At 38.7% G+C, this 25,320-nt stretch overlaps 1 protein-coding gene across 1 annotated transcript; it reads left to right on the forward strand.

The window, feature by feature from the left end:
• Positions 1–7,999: 7,999 nt before the first annotated feature.
• On the forward strand, positions 8,000–14,854 carry LOC147609068 (protein NUCLEAR FUSION DEFECTIVE 4-like). Its single transcript, XM_086788710.1, has 5 exons — positions 8,000–8,341; positions 10,277–10,341; positions 10,415–10,757; positions 10,829–11,283; positions 14,300–14,854. The coding sequence occupies exons 1-5, from the start codon at positions 8,036–8,038 to the stop codon at positions 14,823–14,825; spliced, it is 1,695 nt and encodes a 564-aa protein (XP_086644836.1). The 5' UTR covers positions 8,000–8,035; the 3' UTR covers positions 14,826–14,854.
• The last annotated feature ends 10,466 nt before the right edge of the window (positions 14,855–25,320 follow it).

Here is a 25,320-nt window from a genome sequence, read left to right on the forward strand (position 1 = left end):
GAGAAGAGAGACGTTAGAGAGAGAGTGTGTGTGTTAGAGAGAGAAACATGCAAGTTTGGTCCTAGGGCCATTCTTGGGTGCCCCATGTACACTCCAAAATGTCTTAGAGGCCATAATGGTAGGGTAATTTCAAAATGGCTTTAAGGCCACTGCAGCATGCAAGGGTGCCCTTAGGGCATGCAAGTATGGCCTTGGGGTACGCAAGAATGTCCCTAGGGCCATCCTTGAGTCATGTTGGATTTATCGTGGGACATCAAAGAATGGCCCTCGTGCCATTTTTGCATGCCACATTAGGAATTTTTTGGACGCAAAAAGGGTCTTCTAAGGATTCCTAATCTTAAGAGATTAGGAATCCTAATCTTAAGAGACCCTTTTTTGGACGCAAAAAGGGTCTCCTAAGGATTCCTAATCTTAAGAGATTAGAGCTTAAAAAGTTGGGCTTAAGGGAGACAAAGGCTATGATGACCCCTATTTTTTGCCTTGCTACATCAACCATACCCCCTAGTTTCGCTTTTTAAAGGGAATATTCTCACTCTCTCTCTCTCTTACTTTTTGACTTTTCTCATACTTTCTCTCTTACTTTTTGAATTTTTTATCTTCACTCTCTACAAATTGAATCTTTCTTGTCAGTTTGAAATCTCCTTTCTCATTAACTCCCACCATATCTCCCTTCCACATCAGCACAACGGAGCCTTTGCAAGTTGTGTGTGTAGCTCCTTGTGAAGCTAGAGAATAGAAGGTTGATTTACACATTCGTATTCCTCTCTCTCTCTCTCTCTCTCTCTCTCTCTCTCTCTCTCTCTCTCTGAGGATCTCTCTGCTTAGCTATGGAGCCTTTGCAAGTGTGTAGCCCCTTGTGAAGCTAGAAAACGGAAGGTTGATTTACACATTCGTATTCCTGAAGAGTATGGCAGCTCTAAAAAAATCCATCTTACTGATGCACAATCTGTCCAAGCTTGTAGGATAGCTAAGGAGAAAATTATAGATCTTTGGGTTGATGGACATCTCTATCCAATTGACCCTCCATTAAGAGCAAACCCTCCTATCTTTTATGCAATTTGTTAATGAAGGAGAGCTTGGCTTGTTAGGATACTGCAGAAGATTGACTACAAGTGGAGCTTGGCAAACCCATATTCTCCAATCTCAATTGCAAGCATCACAATAAATCAAGAAATCAAGTTTTATCAGAGGAACACTGAGTTGTTGATAAGAAGAGCTTGGTTTGTTAGGATACTACAAGTGGAGCTTTGCAAACCCATATTCTCCAATCTCAATTGTAATCATCACAATAAATCAAGAAATCAAGTTTTATCAGAGGAACACTGAGTTGCTGATAAGAAGAGCCCCTTTTGCTCGCACAGTGAAGGAGATTCTCCAACGATATAGAATAGAGTTCCATGTGCAGGGAGGGGATTGCCCTTGAAGAATTGCAAGAAGCCTACGAGGCTTACCTTGTTAGGCTTTTTGAAGATACTAACCTCCTTGTAATACATGCAAAAAGGATTACCATATCTGTCAAGGACATGTAACTAGCTCGGCGTATTCGAGGTGAGCGAGACACGATCTAGAGATCTTAGATGTTAACCTTCTTTTTGAAGCAACTCTTTTGTTTCAAACCCCCCTTTGTAACAAGCCTATCTGGCTTTCATTTGTAACCTTCTGATTATTAAAATTTTAAGTTTCTCTTACAATGTCTCGGTGTCATCATGTTTGTTTAACATGGAGTGTCTATCATGTGCCAGTTTATCACCCAAGGCATCAGAAATGCTCTTGGAGGACTGAGGAAGCTGTGTCAAAACAGTGCGAATTTGACCTTTGTAGGCTCAAAATTTGCACTGTTCTCGCACTTCTCCCCTAGCCACTCAGGATCGTTTCTGATGCATTTATAATGAAGTTGAGCACACTAATTGTGAGAAACAATAGTTTATAAGATAAAAACGTCTTTAATCATGTGTGTGAAAATATAGTGTTTATCATCCAATACATCAAAATTGCTCCTGGAGGACTGGGGAAGCTATGCCAGAACAGTGCGAATTTAGGCTCTATAGCGGCGATGCAGGCTCAAAATTTGCACTGTTTTGGCACTGCTCCCCTAGCCACTCATAATCATTTCTGATGCATTTTTAATGAAGTTGAGTACACTAATTGTGAGAAACAATAGTTTATAAGATAAAAACAGCTTTAATCATGTGTAAAATTACATTATTTGTCATCCAATGCATCAGAATTGCTCCTGGAGGACTGGGGAAGCTATGCCAGAACAATGCAAATTTAGGCTCTCGACAGCGGCGCTGCAGGCTCAAAATTCGCACTATTCTAGCACTGCTCTCCTAGCCACTCAAGATCATTTTTGATGCATTTATAATAAAGTTGAGTACATTAATTATGAAAAACAGTAATTTATAAGATAAAAATATCTTTAATCATGTGTAAAAATACATTATTTGTCATCCAATGCATCAGAATTGCTCTTGGAGGGCTGGGGAAGCTATGCCAGAACAGTGCGAATTTGGGCTCTACAGCAGCGGTGCAGGCTCAAAATTTGCACTGTTCTAACATTGCTTTCCCAGCCACTCAAAATCATTTTTGATGCATTTATAATGAAGTTGAGTACACTAATTATGAGAAACAATAGTTTATAAGATAAAAATAGCTTTAATCATGTGTAAAATTACATTATTTGTCATCCAATACATCAGAATTGCTCCTGGAGGACTGGGAAAGCTATGCCAGAACAGTGTAAATTTAGGCTCTGGACAGCGGCGCTGCAGGCTCAAAATTCGCACTATTCTAGCACTACTCTCCCAGCCACTCAAGATCATTTTTGATGCATTTATGATGAAGTTGAGTACATTAATTATGAAAAACAGTAATTTATAAGATAAAAATACCTTTAATCATGTGTAAAAATACATTATTTGTCATCCAATGCATCAGAATTGCTCCTGGAGGGCTGGGGAAGCTATGCATGAACAGTGCGAATTTGGGCTCTACAGCACAGCGGTGCAGGCTCGAAATTTGCACTGTTCTAACATTGCTTCCCCAGCCACTCAAAATCATTTCTGATGCATTTATAATGAAGTTGAGTACACTAATTGTGAGAAACAAAAGTTTATAAGATAAAAATAGCTTTAATCATGTGTAAAACTACATTATTTGTCATCCAATGCATCAGAATTGCTCTTGGGGGACTGGGGAAGCTATGCCAGAACAGTACGATTATTTGTCATGGATCAGGGTGGTTGGAGGGTGGATCCTCACATAATATGGAGCTTAACTTGATTTTTTGAGAAAATTTTAAGATATTTGTCTATTTTCTTTAAATTTTTCAAGGTCTTTAAAGTGTTATAATATACGTCACTTTTTGTACCCACAATAGCTACCACTTAAAATCTTCAATCTTGTAGATCAAAAGAGTTGGTAGATACTGAGACATTAGTAGAATGTGGTGGTTAGTAAAAATTGCAAATCCAATGGTTGGATTTTTAATGATCTCTTTTTCAAAATTCTTCCAGACTATCAAAAGGCCTGCAAATATTAATAATCTAATTAGTAAAATTACATTTTTGATGTGAGTAATCTAAAACCTATAGGGACTAGTGTACTTGTAATGGTGCATCTATGGAAAAATAAATTGGATCACTCTAAGTATGGAAAGATCATTTGTTTATCATTTCATCATATTTTTGATTAATTTTGATTAATTAGACTAATCTATATTAATTTAAGTTATATTTGGTTAATTTAAGGGCAAGCGTATTATGTATTATTAGCTTGGTCTCATTTTAAGTACCTCGCCCCCCAAAATTTGCTCTCCAAGCATTGTCCCAGTCCAGCATAAACTGGATAAAACTGGACACCCTGATCTTGCAACAACCCTCCAATGTATCAAAATTGCTTCTATAGAGCTGGGGAAGCTATGCCAGAACAGTGCGAATTTAGGCTCTACACCACTGGTGCAGGCTCAAAATTCGCACTATTCTGGCACTGCTCTCCCAGCCACTCAGAATCATTTCTGATGCATTTATAATGAAGTTGAGTACATTGATTATGAAAAACAATAATTTACAAGATAAAAATACCTTTAATCATATGTAAATAAAATTGAGTACATTTCTGATGCATTTATAATGAAGTTGAGTATATTGATTATGAAAAACAATAATTTACAAAATAAAAATACCTTTAATCATGTGTAAAAATATATTATTTGTCATCCAATGCATCAGAATTGCTCGTGAAGGCTTGAGGAAGCTGTGCCAAAACAGTGCGAATTTGGGCTCTAAAGAAGCGGTTTGCAGGCTCAAAATTTGCACCGTTTTGGCACTCTCTCCTAGGCTTCTAGGATCATTTTTGATGCATTCACAAAAACATTGATGGTGCAAACTAGAAAAAACAATAATATACTTGATGAAAATAAGTTTGCAAAAATTGTATTATATTCATAATAAGAAGTGATATATCATCTTTACAAAAACTTTCTTACAATATTGAGCTTCCTTTTGTTTGATATTATGTAACTGTGCCACATGGCTCCATCTGTCACCACTTCAGGCAAAGCTAGGCATAAACACATTCTTGAGTCGTGTGAAGTTAACCTTATCCTCGGGCTTGAGGGTTCGGATCCACTAATGCGTTTTTCCTTCCAGGTTCAGTGAGAAGGCACGAACCATTGTCACATCACTGACATGCCCGGAGGTTTCACATGTGGATTCAAAAATCTCTACATGTTGGATATGATCTCCATCCCCAGAGAATTTTTGAACGAGTTTGGAAATGAAGTGTGGCTTCATCTGGAAGGGTCGGGATTCTAGAGCAGTGCCTAGTTCTTTGACCATTCCTCGGCCTATCTTTGCCGCCATATTTAGCAGATATATCCTTATGGCTGCATTAATGGTTGGATCCATCCTTGGCCTTTGAGGAATTTCTCTTCCCCTTCCTAGACCTCGTCCCCTTTCTGTATTGGCTCTTCTAGGTATCTTATGTCCATGGGATGGTCTCGCCGCTGTACCTTGGAGTGGTTCATCATTAGTTGCCTCCGTACGCCTTTGCAGAAATAGATGTTCCATGTCTTGTAGGAACGTAGGATGATTAATCATCTGCTTAATATCTTTTTTGGTGTACAGATGGTCCTCCACTTTGCCTACCACTCTTGCTAGGTTATCCTCTTCTTCTATGGTTGTAAACCCTTCCTTAGCTCTGGGCTCCTCATTTATGGGTTCCAAGTTTGGAATTTCTCCCTCACTTCTTCCCATGACTAATTATGGTTCTTTACCCCATGATTAGAGTAGGTTTAAACCTCCTGTTTCCTTTTGCTCAGCTCTCACTTTTGATTATCGAGCTCTTGTTTCCTTAAGCTCAACTCACATAGCTGTCGTTCCACCTCGCTCCTTCTGAGATCTAACTCTACTTCCTCTGAGGTGGTGGGAAAGAATATTTGACCATGTCCCGTGTCATTTGGGGGGTGCCGGTGTTTGAGAGCCTAGAAGTCAACATTTTGGATGGGCACTTCTTATCGTGGACCAAGTCCAATGCTGCTTGATGGACCCATGCCAGTAGATTGTGCTTCTTCATCATAACTGGTTTGGAGACCAAACAATCCCCAGGTGATATCAATGATACCACTGGACCTGATTGGGGAGGGTGGTTTCTCCTCTTCCCCAAACCTAGAGTACCTCAACCTTCTTCCATGGATTCTTCACTACTAGTTTCAATGGTGGTTTACTTAGGTTCCTTAAGACACTACTACTAAAATGCTTATTTTAACCCTACTAGCTTTTGAATGATTGCAATCTTATCATAGGGTGTTGCTTAGCCATACCTTAAAAGCCTATCTAACCATCCCTAAAAAGGATTATCTTAATCCAAGGAAAGTCACTCTTTAAGAAATAAAGAAGTATACTAATTAACATTTGAAATGCTAAAATGATGGGTTTTGCTTATTTTAACCCTACTAGCTTTTGAATAATTGCAATCTTATCATAGGGTGTTGCTTAGCCATACCTTAAAAGCCTATCTAACCATCCCTAAAAAGGATTATCTTGATCCAAGGACAGTCACTCTTTAAGAAATTATCTTGTCACTTTAGATATTTTAGGAGTCCCTAATGTATAAAATCTCTTTTTGATCATAGGTTTAATGTATGCATACATTCATCCTCCTACATTTTAGATACCCCACCTCTATATATACTGTAAAAGGAGGCCTATGAACACACTCCTTGTATACATGTATATTGTACCTATAAAAACACCCCTTGTATACATTGTATATTGTATTAATATTGTTTAATATCCCACCACTTAACTCACTTTGATATCATACATTTATATATAATGACCACGCGAGACTCGGGATTAGGAATGAATACAACCAATTTTTTGGGAAAATATTTATAATATTAAAGCTAAAAGCTAAGTTATACAACACTGATTTGACTTACAAGAGTTCAACAAAAAGAACTTATACCCCAAGCCTACTCCAGGAAGGACACATGGTAGCCCAACTGCACGCAAGCTATCATCATAGGCTCAGTGGTATATCCTTTTGGGGGAAGCCTTTCCAATACATGCTTGCCTATCCAAACCTCAACCACAGGTCTAGTTCCCAAGGGATTTTCAACAAAGGCCACAAATGTATATATAGGGTGCTTTTCCTTGAGGTACCATCTTTTGGTCTTGGGTTCAAACTTGGGGAGCTTGGTCTTCACATCTTCACCTAGGCAAACCTGGCAACCATGGGTTAGGAATTCCTAGTATGTACGAAAGTTTGCTGCTCTACAAATCAACTGATCCCATTTTGTAGGGATTGTATTGTCTGAAGTAAGTTAGCATCATTCAGTTTGTTAATATAATATACAGACCTGCATAAATGAGTACATTTATCCATTACTATAGTCACATTGAGACCATCCCCCCCTCTTTGGAATACAACCACTTTTTCCCATACATGTTTTTTTAATCTCATCAATGGATCACATAGGGTATGTTGCAAGGCCACATGTTTGCAATTGCCCAACACCATGCACAAGTTGCTCCAAACGAAACACGCATTGCTACCAACACACGAGCACCAACTCCTCTGGTAGGGGGAAGAAAGGAGAAGTGAGGATGTGTTGTTACTAAAGCTGCAAAAGAATATCAATTGATCCCTATCCAGGTTGGTGGAGCTTCAAACATACTAGGAGTAAGTCTTACATACTAGGAGTAAGTCTTAATGCTGAATTGTATGATGCAAGTGAGGAGTTGGGATGAGAAGAAAAGACCACCTAAATTTGGACCAAAAACTCAAAGGTGGTACCGGAAAACAAAGCAAGTTGATCACACTTTTGTTGCATTTATAGAAAATCATGTGGGAACCAGACCTACTATGAAGATTTGGTCCCAGAAAGGGGGAATAATAGAAAAACAGTCCCCTCGTGGTTGTACTACTAATGAGAATAAAAATGACTTGTAAAGTTGAGTAGTGCATTTCAGGAGGTTATAAATTAAAAAAATGCTTTGTAAAGTTCAATTTTTGTGGTAATATATATAATTATTATTGATTTAAAAAAACGGTGGAGCCCGATGAGATGGGCCAATCTCCCAAGCGTCACTCAAACTTCATACTTTCACCAAAAAGTCAATCAAACTTCAGACTTACACCAAAAGGTGAAAAGGAAAACTCTCTTGAAGATGGCCATCCATTAAGCTAACCGTGCAATTAATTAGGCCAAAAAGCGAAAAGGAAAACTGTTGTTAAGAAGGCCGTCCACTTGGGCCGCCAACCTGACGACACGCACAGGCGAACAAATTCTTTCTATTCATACCAACATGTGCAACCGTTCAGCGCAAGACGATGGATACTTACCATATTTTCAGTATGTATCTGTGTAGAGTAGCAAGCCAGATTCAACACGACAGCAGCAGTGTCTGCGTTTATTATGATGAACCCTTAGCAGCAATTTTAGAAAGCTTGGCATTTCGACCAGCCCGTTTGCAAAAAAACAAGTTAGGAAGGTAATTATTGTTGTGAGCAAAGAGAAGGTCCACACAGAATGCGGTTCTACAGATGGGTGGGCTTCCTGATGGCCATTTGGGTGATGGCGATCTCGGGCAGCAATTACACACTGTCCAACTACTCGGGCGCCTTGAAGTCGGCCCTAAACATCAACCAGGTGCAGCTCAACACGTTAAGCGTTGGCAAGGATTTGGGTAAGGCCCTCGGCATAGTCGCCGGAGTGGCCAGCGACCACTTGGCCCCGTGGGCGGTCCTGCTCGTTGGATCCACACTTGGCTTCATTGGCTTTGGGACTCAGTGGCTGGTTGTTAGTGGCATCATCAACCCTCCCCCTTACTGGACGGTAACACAATTCTTCTCTTTGTGCGACCTGGCAATTGGGGAAGTGGGCGCACCTAAATAAAACTAATCACAATAATAGCTTAAGGGCGTTCTCTCTGTGTGTTTTTTTTTTTTGGGTTGAAATTTGGATCGTTGAGGAGTGTTTGAAAAACTCTTTTGAGTGAACATTGCGTAAATGTTTCTCATCATGGTTGAGGAACAGAAGTTAATCTTGAACAAACATTTTCTTCATATTTTTATCCAGTTATTATAACTCTTCTTGAAAAAAAAGTAAAGGAGGCATTCGCCCTTTGGTATGAGGTTGATTTTTCAAAGAATTCAGCTGGCATCGGGATGAAGTGAACCCATGTTTTCTCCAAACCTTGTTGTCTTCGATCAAGATTGATATGAGGACTATATATATATATATATATATGTATCTATGTATGTATGTATCATGTGACATCAAGATGATAAAAGAGCATATATGCATATATATGTATGTATATATATTTACATATATATATACATAGATATGTAGATATACATACACACACATACACACACACACATATATATATATACATACACACACATACACACACACACACATATATATATATACATACATGCATATACACACATACACACACATATATATATATACATACATGCATATATTTTTATATATATACACACATATACATATATACATACACATACATACATATATGAATATATAATGCATGTGTGTGTGTGTGCACGTACATTTTCAAACTATGCTCATGAGTTTGTATATTCACACATGTGCATTGACTACACTACTTATCAATTAAAGCTACATGTAATACTTGCAATTGAACTTACAAAATTTTTTAAATGAATATATAGGTATATGTGTATGTATATGTGTGTGTACACGTGTGTGTGTATACATATGTAGTATATATACATATATATATATATACATATACATGTACATACATATATATGTATATATATATATATATATATATACATATATGTACATATGTATATAACATACATATATATATAAACATACATACATACATATGTGCATATATATGCATGTGTGTGTGTGTGTATGCACGTGCATGTCTGTGTACATTTTCACACTATGCTTATGAGTTTGCCGCCTATTCACGCATGTGCATATATTATACTACTCATTAACTGAAGCTACCTGTAATACTTGCAATTTAACTTACAATTTTTTTAAATGATATATATATGTACATATACATTATATATATAGATGTGTATGTGTACGTTTTCACACTATGCTCATGAGTTTGTGTATTCATGTGTGTGCATTGGCTAATGATCCACTACACTACTCATTGATTAAAGCTACCTGCAATACTTGCAATTAAATTATTATTTTTTTAAAGGATATATATGCATGTATATACATGTACATTTACATATATATACACACACAAAAATATATAAACTAAAAAAAGAAAGGAATAACTATGTCATCTTTCAAAAAGATGATAAATTTGCAATTTAATTTGTAAATTATATTTTCTTTCTTTTTAAAAACGTATGAAACTCAAGGCATTGCTTTCTACGATCGTTCTTTCTCACACATTGTCCTTTGCTTTGATTTCTTGCACGAGTAATACTACTACATCCTGATGCCTAGAAAAAAGGAACTTAGGGATTCTAGCTTGACTATCAATGGCTTCTTCTTTGATGCTCTAATTAAATGCTCAAAGTTCTTGTAAGCCAACATACTTTTTTTTCCATATTCTCTTCTGTATAGTATTTTAAGAAAGAGTTTTACGAATTTGGAGGTTTCTGATGAGGAGGAGAAGGTTGTTCAAGCAGGTTGGGGTGAATCAGTCGACTAGTCATGTCTTTCCTGATACACACACGTATAGATGGTAGATCAAAGAAGGACGTAATTATGTTTCTTGACACTCTTGTGCAGATATTCATAGCGTGTGCTTTGGGGGAGAACAGTGTGGCCTGGTACAACACTGCGGTTCTCCTGGTGTGCGTGAGGAACTTCCCCCGCAAACAACAGGGGCCCAGTCATAGGGCTGTTGAAGGCCTACTTGGGTCTTAGCGCCGCCATCTTCTCGGCCTTCTGCGACTTCCTCTTCTGGGGAACCTCTTCTAGTTTCCTCCTCATACTTACAGTTACCCCTTCCGCCGTCTGCATCATGGCAGCACCCTTCTTGCGCCCGGTCCCCCTCGCCAATTCCCCACAAGAAGAGAAAGAGGAGCGGAAAAGCATCTTCTGGTTCCATGCATTCGCCTCCGGCCTTGCCCTCTACATCGTCTTGGTCGATATCTTCTCTACAAGTAGTACCTTCATCACAAAGCGACTCTATGCAGGGTTTCTCTCCTTGCTCCTCATTTCCCCGATCGTGGTGCCCATTCTCGGCATGATGGACTTCAACCCTTGGGTTGATTTCTTCAAGAAGTTGATGAAGAAGATACAAAGCAACGCATCTAGTGTGGATGAAAATAAGGGCAGGCCAACCAGTGCAAAAACCAACGACATGGAGGGTTACAAAAAGCAGATGCATTAGTAGAAGCCAAAGAACCATTGCTAGAAACGAGTGATATTTCTTTAACAGCTGAAGAGATAGGAGGAGGAGGAGGAGAAGAGACAGCTCCGCCAACAGTACGTGCAAAACCCAAGGGTGCAGGATGTATGGAGGGTTTTGTGAGGCGTGCCTCGTGTGGGACTCCCGTGTCGGAGGTGGGCGAGAACAGATCCACATTGCAAGTGTTAAGGAGTGTGGATTTTTGGGTATTTTACATTTCTTGCCTTTGCTCCGGCGGTGCGGGCATTGCGTTCAGCAACAACTTGGGCCAGATTGGGGAGGCCATGGGCTTCGACAACGTCACCCTATTCACCGCGCTGTTCAGCATTGGAGGCTTCTCTGGTCGCATCCTCTCCGGCCTCGTTTCCGAACATTTCCTCAGGTAAGGAACTTGTTGTAATGCCAAAACCTGCTCGATTTTTTATATAAAAGAAATCCAACCAATCAAAATAAAGGCAACTCCTCAACTAAATGAATCCTTAAAATAATGGCAATAAAAAATATCATTTTTTCATAATTCCAGCTGTCAAAATACAGTAAGTTTTTCGTTTTCTTTCTGAGCAGTGCTCCACACACCACACGGGAAAAAAAACAAGTTGCTTTTGTAGAACGGTGCATGTCCATGTAAACTCATTCCACCCTCCAAAACAACAAACCACCACCCCACAAAAAATAAGTTGAAAATACTGATTTGAACAAGGGTAAACTTACACAGATTATAAAACCTTGTTTTTTTCAAAAACAAAAATTACAAAATATTTCTTTGCTTGATGAACTTATCGTTAACTATGGGTGTACTTATGCAAGTAATAAATGCTAATCAAAATACATCTAAAAATCTTTGAAAACAAAAAACACATTAAATTTCATATGTTGTTAGATCCTATGATGATTGACCAAAAGAAGCTTTGACTGAACTCACAAAGTCTTGCATTAAGTAGGGCCAAACAAATGAAGTTGTAGGAATACCTCTTAACCATTCGAATTTCCTTCACTATTAGATCCCATGATGAATGACCAAAAGAAGCTTTTTATGAACCAAGAAATCACTCCTCACAATGTCTTACATTAAGCAAGACCAAAATAATTAAGATGTGGAAAGGCCTCTTAGCTATTGGAAAGACTTTATTTTTCTTCAGTGTCAGGTCCCATGATGATTTGACCAAAAGAAGTTTTTTTTGAACCAAGAAATCACTCCTCAAAATGTCTTACATTAAGCAAGACCAAAATAATTGAGATGTAGAAAGGCCTCTTAGCTATTGGAAAAATTGTGGGAAAGGGAAAGACACTATAAAAATGCCTTATCCTTTCCTTCCATTAGGCCTTATGGAAGATCATAATAAAGGCCTCACATAAAGCCCATGACCAAGCTTCATATATTCCTATGGACCTAAGACCTTCGTAAGCTTGCTAGGCCCCCACACCTTATTATAACTTAGAGGCTTTCCTTCCTCTCTCCTTTTTCATTTACATGAATTCTTCTTCTCCCATTCCAAATTTCAGTGCTTTTACTTTGGGAAAAGTACACCCCCGGATAAAAGCCTACTGCATAGGTATTCCAAGGCCTAGGTCTATCTAGCCTAGGTATACTACCCTTTTTTTTCAAAAATTTAAAAGTCTATTTTCTCCTTTGAGTCTCTCCAGCAAACTAACATTTGCACAATCTTAAATAAAAAAATCACAATTTATTTTTAAGTGTCAAACTCTCTTTTAACCTTCAAAAAACATAACCTTTGTCACTTCAAAAAATAACTGTACTTACACAGGCAATAAATGCTAAAGTTCTTGGGGGGTTTCACTCTATAGAAAACCTATATACATGGTTCAAGGGATACTTTAAAAATCCCTTTTCTGTGAAGTTTGAGAATTTGAACTGGTCCTTTTTTCTATACAAACTTACAATGTTTTTTTCAAAATCTATAAAAATATCCCCTTATATAAGCATATTTTCTAAATTTATCACATAATAATTTTTCAAAATCTATAAAAATATCCCCTTATATAAGAATATTTTCTAAACTTATCACATAATTATAAATTACAAAACTCATTCTAGTGAATTCACATAATATACTTACATATTTTTGAATGAACTTCTCAAAACTCATTCTAGTGAATTCACATAATATACTTACATATTTTTAAATGAACTTCTCAAAATAAAGACTAATAAAAATATATTCAAAAGAAATCTCAAAATAATCAAAGTAAAAATTATAACTAATAAAAAGAATTTCCTCCACAATTAGATCCTATGATGATTAACCACCACAAAGAAGCTTTGACTGAACCAAAAATCTACTCCTCGCTATATTTTGTTATGGACAATAGTAAAAATACTTTTACAAATTACAATCAGAGGTTTTGAAATCGTATTTATCTATACAATGTACACACACTCTTCATTTCAATTGTTAAAATTATTATTGAAAATACATTGATTTTTTTGAAACTAGCCCATTGTGTACGGATATCCTTGTTTTTTAAACTCTGTGTTCATCTCCGATAAATCCCCTTGAGGCTTGTTTCATGGCTACGTTTCATTGTCTCAGTTTCCATATTTGATATTTGGCAGAACTTTTCACATATTTACATCATTATGCCCAAGTTTAGTTACTGTTTGTACATGTCTCCCCTACACTTTTGTCACTTGATTTTGGAATCCAATATAAATCACTAATTTTACATTCAGGTGGGGATGGTTTGTAATGAAGGGGGGACATATTGATTGGATAATTAGCCATGGGCGCTCCTACATGCAAATATATAATGGACCATAAGGCCATGTGAACACACCATGGGCCTATATAAGTGAATTAAGGGACATAGACAATTACCTCTTTACAAACATTAATACAAATCTTGAGCCCAAGCTCTTGGCTATGGTGGTACTCCTATTGAGTGCATATGTGTGGTACTTTACTTGAGTGGATCTTTTCTCCTAACCCTAATCTCTTTCTTGCATTTTCTTTACAATGAGTTAAAAGCTTTGCGTTCAATTTTTGCACAGTGCTTTCACTCCCCAACCCCAGAGGATATGAAGTTGATGAAGTACTCAAAAACCTAGTAATCAAGAGCATAAGAAGTTGGTGGAGTACTCCAAAACCTAGTAATCACACAGAAAAGGGGAGGGAGGTGATCAACTTTGCATCGGCAAAAAAAGGGGAAAGGAGGAGCCTCGAGGGAGTTAATCCTTGCCAGGATTGACCAAAGCACAAAGATATCTAACTTGGCATCTCTGGTTCAACAGTGCCTTTGAAGACCAGATTTTAAGGCCTCCTTAACAGCAGCTATAAACAGAGCATCATTTCATTTCATAAAACAGTTATTTTGCTCTTTCCCGATGATCCATACTTTGCAATGCAAGGCCCTAAGGAATTATGGGGGGTGGTGTGCAGGAAGGCAGGGGTGCCGAGGTCTGTATGGATGGTGGCCACAAAGCTGCCCATGATCGTCGTGCTGCTATGGTTGAGCGAGGGCTCGCAACGCTCACTCTACGTGGGCACGGTGGTAATGGGCTTCTGCTACGGCTTTCAAATGGCGGTGATGATCCCCATGGTGTCGGAGTTCTACGGCCTCAAGCAGTTCGGCAGCAACTACAACATCTCCATGACCGTCCTCCTAGTTGGATCTCTCCTCTTCTCCGACCTTCTTGCCGGAATTCTCTACGACAGAGAGGCCCTCCGTCAACAAAGCCTCCTAGTCCCAATTAGTCCGGATTATTATCGCAAAACCATTTGGCCAGCCCCTTTTCTAAGGGAGGATTCCAGCCTCACATGCTATGGTTCCAAGTGTTATCGCCTCACTTTCATCGTCCTTGCCGGTGTCCTGCTCATGGGCTTGGCACTGGATGTTCTCCTTGCCTTCATCACTCGACCTTTATATAAGAAAATCCAAAAGCTCAACACAGCCACAACTCGGTGACAAGGTATAACTTTGCAATCCTTCAACTACTGCAAGTTCCACACTGTCTATAGTCAATCAGGAGTAGCGTGTCTCAGTCTCTCACGTGTAGCATGCAACAATTTGCTCACACGTTGGGGAAATGGTACCCTTTAAGAGATTTTATCGCAAAATTGTATTAATGTCCGGTGTAACCTATGTTATAGACATGTAGCCTTTCCTTAAGGCATCTCTAGACCAATTTGGTTGGTTTCTCAAGGGGAAAACGGGAAAATAGGAATATATAACAGTCTTTTTTTCCCTAAAGGCTTTTGAATGGTTATTCTAAGTTCCTATTTTAGCAACAAATCCTGAACTACTTTTACAAGCCTATATCTCCCCATAGCAAATCTCTCTCTCTCTCTCTCTCTCTCTCTCTCTCTCTCTCTCTCTCTCTCTCATATTTACCTTTGTTGCCTAAGGTTCAAAGTGGACACTCTCTTTGTGCTACGATCCTTCTATGTCTCTCCATGCTTATGGAGAATCTACAGTACAATAGGAGAAGCAGTCATGGAAGGTAAAGTGCAAGCCATCTTCCTTGTGTGAGTGGAGTCTCTATATGTATAGATCATCAAGAGGAGCACATGACTCTCCTCATTATTGGGAAAAACCTTATAGAAGCATGTTGGGATGCAATCCATACTACTAGCACATCAACCACTCGTGAGGCTCGATAATATTGATTAGGTGCTTGTTTATAGTGACTAATCTCAGACTAGTTCGGTTAGCTCAGTTACATTGTACTTAGATATATTGACAGTTGACTAAACTTAGGTTAGTTGGGTTAGCTCACTTATATTATACTTAGATCTATTAAGATAGTGACTAAACCCAAACTAGTTGAGTTAGCTTACATTATACTTAGATCTATTAAGGCATTGACTAAACCCAAACTAGCTCGGTTAGCTTACATTATGATGTACTTAGTTGATGTTTATACTTTTTGAATTATGTCTTCATTGAGGATCAATGCATTTTAGTTGATAATCATGAATTATGCATTTTTTTCATTGCACTTTAGCTATCATATTGTTCTTTTGTTTGGACCCTCTTTGAGAAACCCATGTAGCATTACGGAAAATTCGGACTCAAATTGGGCTCTCTAAGGATTGCTACACATTCTCTATCTACAAAAATGGGCTCATGGTGAAATTTTTGTAGATCAGCTCAGAAGTGAGCGGAGTTTGGACATTTGGAATCTACTCTTCGAGACCTTTCCAATGATATCAAGGTCTCGAAGAGTAGATTCCAAATGTCCAAACTCCGCTCACTTCTGAGCTGATTTGTAAAAATTGGAATCCTTTCCAATGATATCATTGGAAAGATCTCGAAGAGTAGATTCCAAATGTCCAAACTCCGCTCACTTCTGAGCTGATTTGTAAAAATTTCACCCCATGAGCCCACTTTTATCATTGGAAAGGTCTCGAAGAGTAGATTCCAAATGTCCAAACTCCGCTCACTTCTGAGCTGATTTGTAAAAATTTCACCATGAGCCCATTTTTGTAGAGAGAGAATGTGTAGCAATCCTTAAAGGGCCCAATTTGAGTCCGAATTTCCCCTAATGAAAATATGAGATAAAGCACTATATCTTGCTTAAACGACGTATGATGGCGACGTATGATGGTGGTGGTGACCAAACTTTGCAAGTGTATGGAGAGGGTACCTCCCATACACTTGAAAAGTTCGGTCATCATCAAACATTGTTGAGGCATGACCAAATCAAGAAAACCCAAATTTTATGTGTTTGGAGAGCCATATCTCGCCCGAACGACGTTTGATGGTGACCAAAATTCACAAGTGTGTGGTGAGGGGTACCTCATGTACTCTTGCAAAGTTCCATCACCATCAAATGTCTTTCAGACATGACGAGAAAATCCATATTTTACGTCCTTCAGGCATGACAGGATCGAGAAAACCCACAATTTATACGTTTGGACCCCGCATAGAAAATATGAGATGGAGCACCATGGCTAATGGTGGTGACCAAACTTTGCAAGTGTGTGGAGAGGGGTACCTCCCACACACTTCCAAAGTTCGGTCATCATCGAACGTTGTTCAAGCATGACGAGATCAAGAAAATCAAAATTTTATGCCTTTGGAGAACCATGTCTTGCCCGAACAACATCTGATGATGGTGACCAAACTTTACAAGTGTGTGGAGAGGGATACCTCATACACACTTGCAAAGTTCCATCACCATCATACTTTTTTCAAACATGACGAGATCAAGAAAATCCATATTTTATGCATTTGGACCCTCTTGGAGAAACCCACATAGAAAATGTGAGATGGAGCACCGTATCTCACGTTTGGGCCCTCTTGGAGAAACCCACGTAGAAAATGTGAGATGGAACACCATATCTCGCCCGAACAATGTCCGATAGTGACCAACTTTGCAAGCGTGTGGAGAGAGATACTCCACATACATTTACAAAGGTCAGTCAGCATCTGACGTCATTCAGGCATGACAAAATCAAGAAAATCCATATTTTAGGTGTTTCAACCCTCTTAGAGATCAAATCCGAGTAGAAAACATGAGATGGAGCACCATATCTCTCCAGATTAATGTTTAATATGACTAGACTTTATAACTATGTGTGGAAAGGAGTATCCCTCTCACACTTAACAAAGTTTTGTCAACATTGGACGTCATTCGGGCATGATGGGATCAAGACAATCCATATTTATGCCTTTGGGCCCTCTTGAAGAAACCCAAGTAGTATAAAACATGAGATGGAGCACCATATCTCACGTGAATGACTTCGGATGGTGACCAAACTTTACAAGTGTGTGCAACATATCTTGCTTGAATTTTGGTCACCATTGTTTGGCCATGATACGATCAAGAAAATCCAAATTTTGTGGGTTTGGGCCCTCTTACTAAAACTAGCATAGAAAACATGAGATGAAGCACCATATCTCACCCGAATGACATCCAAAGGTGACCAAACTTTGCACATCTGTATGGAGAGTTATACAACACACAGGCTTGCAAAGTTTGATCTCACCGTCTAATGTCTTTCGAGCATGATGGGATCATGAAAACCAATAATATCTACGTTTGGCCTCTCTTGGAGAAACTTATTGAAAGATCCCTACCCCTTCCGTGCAACAAATTCGAGGGTGCTAGCAGCGGAAGTAGCACTTCGTGCGCAGGGCAGAGCCTGTCACTCAACCCCACACCCCACGGATATCCGGACAAGAGACTAATCCCTGAGTTCTTCTAAAACTGAACCCGGAAAAACTTCTCTTGCCGAGAAAGCACGGGAGATTCCTCTCTAGGATATTTTATTCTAACGTAGTCAAGGTCTTCACTAACCAAAGTGATTCGACCGAGCCCATAAATCTCATAGTCACATCAAGGAAGAGACTTGCACTTGGATCATAGAGACCAATGCTTTTTTTCCTCGTTAAGAGGCACATCCGTTGATTCTTTTCCATAGAAACAAGGACTATCCGGGATTTACTTCATCTATCAACACCATATTGGGGAATATGGGAATTTCCCACAAGTTTGGGACACGTGGTCAAAAGTTTGGATTAACCATAACTTGAATACCACTAATCCAAAATGAGCGCTTTATAGCTCTTTAGATTCCATTTTTCAAGCGCTTTCCAACGATACATCATATGATAGGGTTTTGAGAAACTTACAAACATGTTATCCATGTCCCCCTTTTTTAAGTATTCAAAAATGGGAATTGGAAAATTCCCAAATTCACAAATATGGTGTTTATCGTAATATAACAGAATTGAGTCTCGTTTTAGGGATCCATCAGGCCAGCCTAACCCAATCCCATGGGTTAGCCAACCACCCAACCACTGTAGTGATAGGATCCATTTAGGAATTTGGTTATGTTTTGCCCTGAGTACTAGGGAAAAGAGTTCCCACGCCTCCTAGCCGGTGCTTCAAGCAAACTTCAAGATAGTCACACCACTTACACACCCAATATGAAATTATCTATTTCACAGATTCTGCTATCTTTAAAATAATCCTTTAATGAAACCATAGCATCACTGATCATAATCCTCCAAAATATCTAGCTTGAGTTCCAATTTGCAATCATTCCTTCATCGGTGTACCTATGGCATCATTAGTAACCAGAACGCTCACCACCTGTCCACTCAAGGGCCTTTTTAATAGTTCCTAGCTCATAGTACCTATGGGATCCCACTGCCCCCTTCGCGCACCGGTCAGATTTTCGATTGCTGGGCAGAGTGGAAGCAACTCCCTCTTGCGCGGGGTAGGGTTTTCCACTCGGGGCCTCGCCCTCGAATGTCCGAGGAGCACGAGACTAATCTAGTGGTCATTCCGAAAGTCGTACCCGGGAAAATTTTCCATGCCCGAAAAACGGGGATGATTCCACCATTTTGAATTTCTTAGCAAATTTTTCTAACGAGGTCAAGATATTGAACTAACCTTCATTTGAATAAACCAAATAGAAGGGAAACTATTACAGACTTAACTTGAAGGAATCAAGACTTTTTTCCTAATTGAATCAGGCACAGCTGTTGCTCTATTCATTTGAGAAGTATTCAGGTTATTATTTAACTATTCGAGTTCTAAGCGTATTCCTATTAATCAATTTTATTATTAAAACTCTACTGATTCCAGCCTAACCCTATCCGGCCCATGGGTTAGCCACCGCCACTGGAATTGGTAGAACTAGACAAGTACTCACCCACCCATAATTGAATGCCTTTCTTAACTTTTTCTTTAGAATACAGTTACGCACACACTCCTCTTTAAACTTTAATTTATAAAACAATACATTGACAAACAATTATTGGTTACAGATATCATAACTCAAAATTTCCATTCAATCCATGTTTCTCACAAAACAGTATCACTTTAGACTCTCTGTTGAGACCAGTAGGTCAGGAACGAGATCCAGTAATAGATTACAATAATTTTCTCGTCATCATACATATATATATATCTTCCACGACATACGCATGGGTGTCCTAAGCACCGCGAGCCCGTGCATCGCCTGGTCAGAACCCTCCAGGATCCTCCTTAGGTGTCGTGGCACTTCACTCAAGGACCGCTTCGTCAGTCCTCATCCATCATACCGGAAGCACACCATTTTACACCATACCCAGGCTGGTCAAAACCTGGGCGGGTTTTTGCTGCGTGAGCCGTCCTTTGAACACTCCCTGCCAGCTGTTGCAACTGAACTTCGCTTAGAAAACACATATACCAAAGGCTCCCTCCAACATTCTGGCATAAGACAGTCCTTTAAGAAAACAGAGTTTCTATACAAGTTTTCAGTATTGATTTTCTTTTGAATACAATGAGTATATCTTAATTCCGTATCCCAAGACTTCTAGATCACAGGTCTGGATTCCCAAGTAGAATTCCTCGAATTGTGAATTCTTGATCCTCAGATCAAAATCAAAGGTCTCAACTTAGTTTCAAATTGGGTGGGTGATTTGTGTGTAGATTACTGAACTGGTCACATCGTCTTGTCTTGAAACTGACGAAGGAGTTACGTCTTGGTCATAGTCTGATTCAGGGTTTGAGTCTGGAAAGGTTCTCCCTGAACTATCTTGCTCGAAGGGTAATATTTCAATTACTACTTTACTGAATTTCATTCATTGAGGATTTTGCTTAAATGAATTCAAAACTAATCACGAATTCCTATGAGGAATAAATTAATCATTTATCTAAAATTTTGACTTCGATAGCTTCACTGAATTTTCTCATTATCATCTTAGAGAATATGAAACGGTGTAATTTTCTTTCATTGAGTATTTACTTATTCATTTTCCAATATTCATGGGATTAGGATTAAAGAGAACTCTTATTTTGATATAAAAAATTCTGTATGCATCTATTTATGCATAAAAGCCAACTTCTACGGAAATAACACTTTTATATAAAAGAAAATCCTTTTATGCATCTATTTATGCATAAAAAATAATTTTGATGAAAGTAACACTTTTATTAAAAAATTCTTTTATGCATAAAAATCAATATTGATGAAAGTAACACTTTTATAATTAAAAAAATCGTTTATGTGTCATTTTATGCATAAAAATCAATATTGATAAAAGTAAAACTTCAATAATTAAAAATTTCTTTTATGCATCATTTTATGCATAAAAATCAATAATTATGAAAGTAACACTTTTATAATAAAAAAATATTTTATGTATAAAAATCAATAATGATGAAAGTAACACTTTTATAATAAAAAAATTCTTTTATGCATAAAAATCAATATTGATGAATGTAATACTTTTATAACTAAGAAAAATCTTTTAGCTGGAGTGGGTGAGGGAGAGGAAGAGACTGAGAGAGGGGGATGGTCAGTGGGTTGAGGGAGTGTCTGTCGGTGGGGTGAGCGAGAGAGGGGGATGGTATGGATGACAGAGAATTGACGGTTTGGACCTTGGTTTTCAATTGCTGCATAAATCTATCCTCTTTCCTCTTCCACTACTCTGCTATTGTGACTGCTCTGGCTGCTCTGCGGAACTCTTTCTCTTTGGTTGCCCCATTTCTGGGAAGGAGTTCTGAGGCTACTCTGGACATAGGCAGACGGCTGAGGGATGGTCTCTGCGCTCTCGGTCCTTGACTTCCCTGTCCCCTTGACATGGCAGGAGTCGGGCAGTCTTTCAGCTGGTGACCAAAACCCTGACATCCAAAACACCGGTTCTCACTTCTCAGCTCATCCCTCTGAATCCTTGAAATAGGTGGGGCTCTTGAGAAATTGTTCTGGGGGAAGGGTCTTCCTTCACTTTTGAATCTCGGAGTATCTTGATTTTTAATTGGGCCTTGCTGCCTCTTTGGGGGAGGAAAGTTTGTAGTACTTCCCGAGGTTTGGAATCTTTTAAATTTAGAGGGTGCAGGCTTTGGCAGGACCTTAACAACAAAGGCTTTGGCAAAGTCCTTTGCCATTCTTACTGCTTTGGCCATTGAGACAGGTTTGGCATTCTTTACTAAGGTGTCCAATGGCTTGTTCATTCCTCGAATGAACCTGGCCATCAGCTGCTCTTCATCCAATTATGGGGAATATTTGAGGAGAAGGGCAAAAGCTTGATGGTACTCTTCAATTGTCCAGCTATCCTACTTTAGTTCCAAGAACTCATTCATTTTAGTTTCAAGGAACCTCGGAGGACAAAACCTCTTTCTGATGTAAGCTTTAAGATCGGTCCAGGTTTGGGTATTCCAGTCGAGACGGTTAGTCTCGCAGTGATTCCTCCAAGCGACCCTGGCCGTGCGGACCCTCTCCGTTTTCACAATCTTTAACCTGGCGAGAGCCATCTTGCTTCTCTCATTGTAGCCAGTTACATCAAAGTATTCCTCCATTACCTCAATCCACTTTTCCACTACTTCACCTAACTGCTCCCCTTCACCCTTGAAGGGACCAGGTTGGGATCTGTGAAGGGCTTTTCGAACATCCGGATCTAACTCTTCGTCATCGGTTAGGATCCGGTTGCCTTGCACGGGCCGCGCACCTCATGATTCTGACAAAACAAGATTTTCATCAACTTAACTTTGACAAACAGATTTATCATTATTTAATTTTTACGATTTATTCTTTAAACAGATAATTATTTCATCATACATCATGCAAGATTTACTCTGATAATTTTATTAATCATATTCACAATTATGAAAACAATTTGGATTTTTTTTGTAAAACATCGTTTATTATTAAAAGTTTGAGATATATACATAGAGCATCACGGCTCCCAAAATCACTGTCGAAGCAAAACTACGAAGGAGACATGCCATGGTACACACGATTCATTACAGAAAGAGGTGCTGTAATTCTACTTCTAGGGATGAAGCGGCTAAGAAGCCTAAAAACTCGGCATGAAATTCCGAAGTTCCTAGGTGAATGATCAAAGAGTTGAACATGTTGAACAAGCCCTAGCCTTATCAGAATCATGGCTAAGGAAATATTTTTCCTGAGCCTTTGACGCTAACTGATACTGACATTAATACATCGTCCTCCACAGAACCACATATACCGACGTCTCTTAAGAGGATCAGGAAAGTAAAGACTCTCAAAATGATGTGCGAGTCCAACTCTGCTTACTCGGGTCATAGTAGAGTTGATGAGGTGCTCGAATGCAAAGGCTATCATATCCTGACTCAGGGAGAGTTCAAGAATGCCAGATAGATTCGGAGTATCCATCTATAAATTTCCAATTCAATTTATGAGTTTTCAATTTTTGAAGTTCATTCAACATAAATTTTACAAGCGAAAACATTATTTCCCAAATTTACTTTAAAATTTTAAGCAATTTCTGCTGCTGTTACGTAAATTTACAACAGCGCTCTGATACCAACTGTGGGATCCCACTGCCCCCTCCTTGCACACACCGGATTCCCGATTGCTGGCACAGCGGATGCAGCTCCCTCTTGCGCGAGAGGTAGGGTTTCCCACTCGGGGCCTCGTCCCTAAAAAATCGTAACCGAGAAAATTTCCCATGCCTGGTAAACGGGGACGATTCCACCATTTTGAATTTCTTAGCGAATTTTTCTAACGAGGTCAAGATACTGAACTAACCTTCATCTGAATAAACCAGATAGAAGGGAAACTATTACAAACTTAACTTGAAGAAATCAACGCTTTTTTCCTAATTGAATTAGGCAGAGCCGTTGATCTATTTATTTGAGAAGTCTTCAGGTTATTATTTAACTATTCGAGTTCTAAGCGTATTCCTAATCAATTTTATTATTAAAACTCTACTGATTCCAGCCATCTGGCCCATGGGTTAGCATTAGAAACTCAATGGAGTCTTTTTGGGCCCTTTAATTTGCCATGAGGTTATGGAAACGTTTAACTTTTTGACAAATAGGAGCCCGCCATGTAAGCAAAAACTAATGGTTTGTAAGAGAGGTGTAAGAGTGGTCAAAGGGTGCACTTTTTCCCCCAAAAAGGGGAGGGGGCAATTTTACAATTTTCGGACCTCCATAACTTCTACATACAAGCTCCGATTTGAGCGGAGATTATAGATCCGTGATCTACGCATCAAGAGCTTTCCATAGATAGATATGTTACATGATATGGTTTTATCCGCTAGATTTTAAATTCCATTTTCCCCCCAAAAATCAAATTCAAATAAAGTAGCCGTTTTGAAGCTTCTAATTAGAAAACGTTTCTTCTTAAGAGAAAAGGTTTGACTCCCTTAAACTGCCAAATAAAAAGGCCCAAGAAGACTCCATTGAGTTCCTAATGCCACCGTCCCAACCACTGGAATTGGTAGAACCAGACAAGTACTCACCCACCCATAATTGAATGCCTTTCTTAACTTTTGCTTTAGAATTTTGCTTTAGAATTTTGCTTTAGAATACAAATATGCACACACTCCTCTTTAAACTTTAATTTATAAAACAATCCATTGACAAACATAAATTGGTTACACATATCATAACTCAAAATTTCCATTCAATCCTTGTTTCTCACAAAACAGTATCACTTTGGACCCTTTGTTGAGACCAGTAGGTCACCAACGAGATTCGGTAATAGATTACAATACTTTTCTCATCTCATCATATATATATATATCTTCCACGACATACGCATGGGTGTCCTAAGCACCACGAGCCCGTGCATCGCCTAGTCAGAACCCTCCAGCTGGATCCTCCTTAGGTGTCCTGGCACTTCACTCAGGGACCGCTTCGTCGGCCCTCGCCCATCGTATCGGAAGCACACCATTTTACACCATACCCAGGCTGGTCAAGTGGGCAAGTTTTTGCCACGTGAGCTGTCCTTTGAACACTCCCCGCCACAGCTGTTGCAACCGAACTTCCCTTAGAAAACACATATACCAAATGCTCCCTCTAGCATTATGGCGTAAATAGTCCTTTAAGAAAACAGGGTTTCTATGCAAGTTTTCAGTTTTGATTTTCTTTTGAATACAATGAGTATATCTTAATTCCATATCCCAAGACTTCTAGATCATAGGTTTGGATTCCCAAGAAGAATTCCTCGACTTCTGAATTCTTGATCCTCAGCAGATAGAAATCAAAGTCTCAACTTAGTTTCAGATTCGGTGGGTGATTTGAGTGTAGATTACTAAACTGGTCACATCATCTTTTCTTGAAACTGATGAAGGAGTTACGTCTTGGTCATAGTCTGGAAAGGTTCTCCCTGAAGTATCTTTCTCAAAGGGTAATATTTCAATTACTACTTTAATTTTCTTTCACTGAGTATTTACTTATTCATTTTCCAATATTCATGGGATTTAAACATAGGATTAAAGAGAACTCTTATTTTGATATAAAAAATTCTCTATGCCTCTATTTATGCATAAAATCCAACTTCTATGGAAATAACACTTTTATATAAAAGAAAATCCTTTTATGCATAAAAATCAATTTTGATGAAAGTAATACTTTTATATAAAAAAATTCTTTTATGCATCATTTTATGCATAAAAATCAATATTGATGAAAGTAACACTTTTATAATTGATAAAAATCAATATTGATGAAAGTAACACTTTTATAATTGAAAAC

Source organism: Cibotium barometz, chromosome 52 (assembly GCF_041138505.1).
Source record: "Cibotium barometz isolate CiBa-2024 chromosome 52, ASM4113850v1, whole genome shotgun sequence".
In the NCBI taxonomy this organism is placed as follows: Eukaryota; Viridiplantae; Streptophyta; class Polypodiopsida; order Cyatheales; family Cibotiaceae; genus Cibotium; species Cibotium barometz.